Consider the following 634-nt stretch of genomic DNA (forward strand, 5'->3'; position numbering starts at 1 on the left):
CGACGTTAACGGGATATCCGTAAGAGAGTGTGCAGGTGTTTAGCAAGTAGACGACCGGACACTCCGGCTAAGTAATGGCCCGTTCGGGCCTTCGACACTCGCTGTTTCTCTTTGAAGACATGAATAGTAGTGCTTGAATGAGCATAGCTCCATTGACGTGCACACTAGGGCAGCAGGAGGGTCTTGCCTCCCACCCCCTGGTTTAGCGACGCCGCTGAGATGGCCCGCAGAGTTTCAATTACATTAGAAGCCTGTCATTGTGGTCGTCTGCAGCTGTGTGCGAGTGGAGGGCCTTGAACATGCTATGGTGGGCGCTCCGATGGAACTCTGTTGTTTCAAGCGCTTTGATCCATGCCTTCAAACAGAAACGGCGAGTGTCGATGGCATAGTAGGTGTAACAGGCCCGCCAGTATCCGTTGCGGCAAAGAGGTAGAAGGTTGGTGCCACCTTCGTGGTTAGAACAACGTCGATGGAGGCAGAGGTTGGGCTGCGCATAGCAAGCATGGTTGGAAGGCCTTCAATGTGCTGCCAGTTGTTGCAGATATCTCACAGAAGTTCCCTGTCGGACTTCATCATTCTACAGCTTGTAGCCGCGCTACCGGAGGCGCGCTCACCCTAAGCCCACCCCGCCTCG

At 54.6% G+C, this 634-nt stretch overlaps 1 protein-coding gene across 1 annotated transcript in view; it reads right to left on the minus strand.

Moving 5' to 3' along the window:
* Positions 1–238: 238 nt before the first annotated feature.
* The window catches only part of EMH_0078140 (uncharacterized protein), a gene marked incomplete at both ends in the record, with an annotated part of 601 nt that continues 205 nt past the window's right edge, over positions 239–634 (minus strand). Inside the window, 2 exons of the mRNA XM_013499955.1 lie at positions 239–487; positions 615–632. Of these exons, the coding sequence (XP_013355409.1) occupies positions 239–487; positions 615–632 (267 nt within the window). The remainder of the gene's footprint in view (positions 488–614; positions 633–634) is intronic.

The sequence above is a fragment of the Eimeria mitis genome, genomic scaffold, assembly GCF_000499745.2.
Source record: "Eimeria mitis Houghton genomic scaffold, Emh_scaff4860, whole genome shotgun sequence".
Classification (NCBI taxonomy): Eukaryota; Apicomplexa; class Conoidasida; order Eucoccidiorida; family Eimeriidae; genus Eimeria; species Eimeria mitis.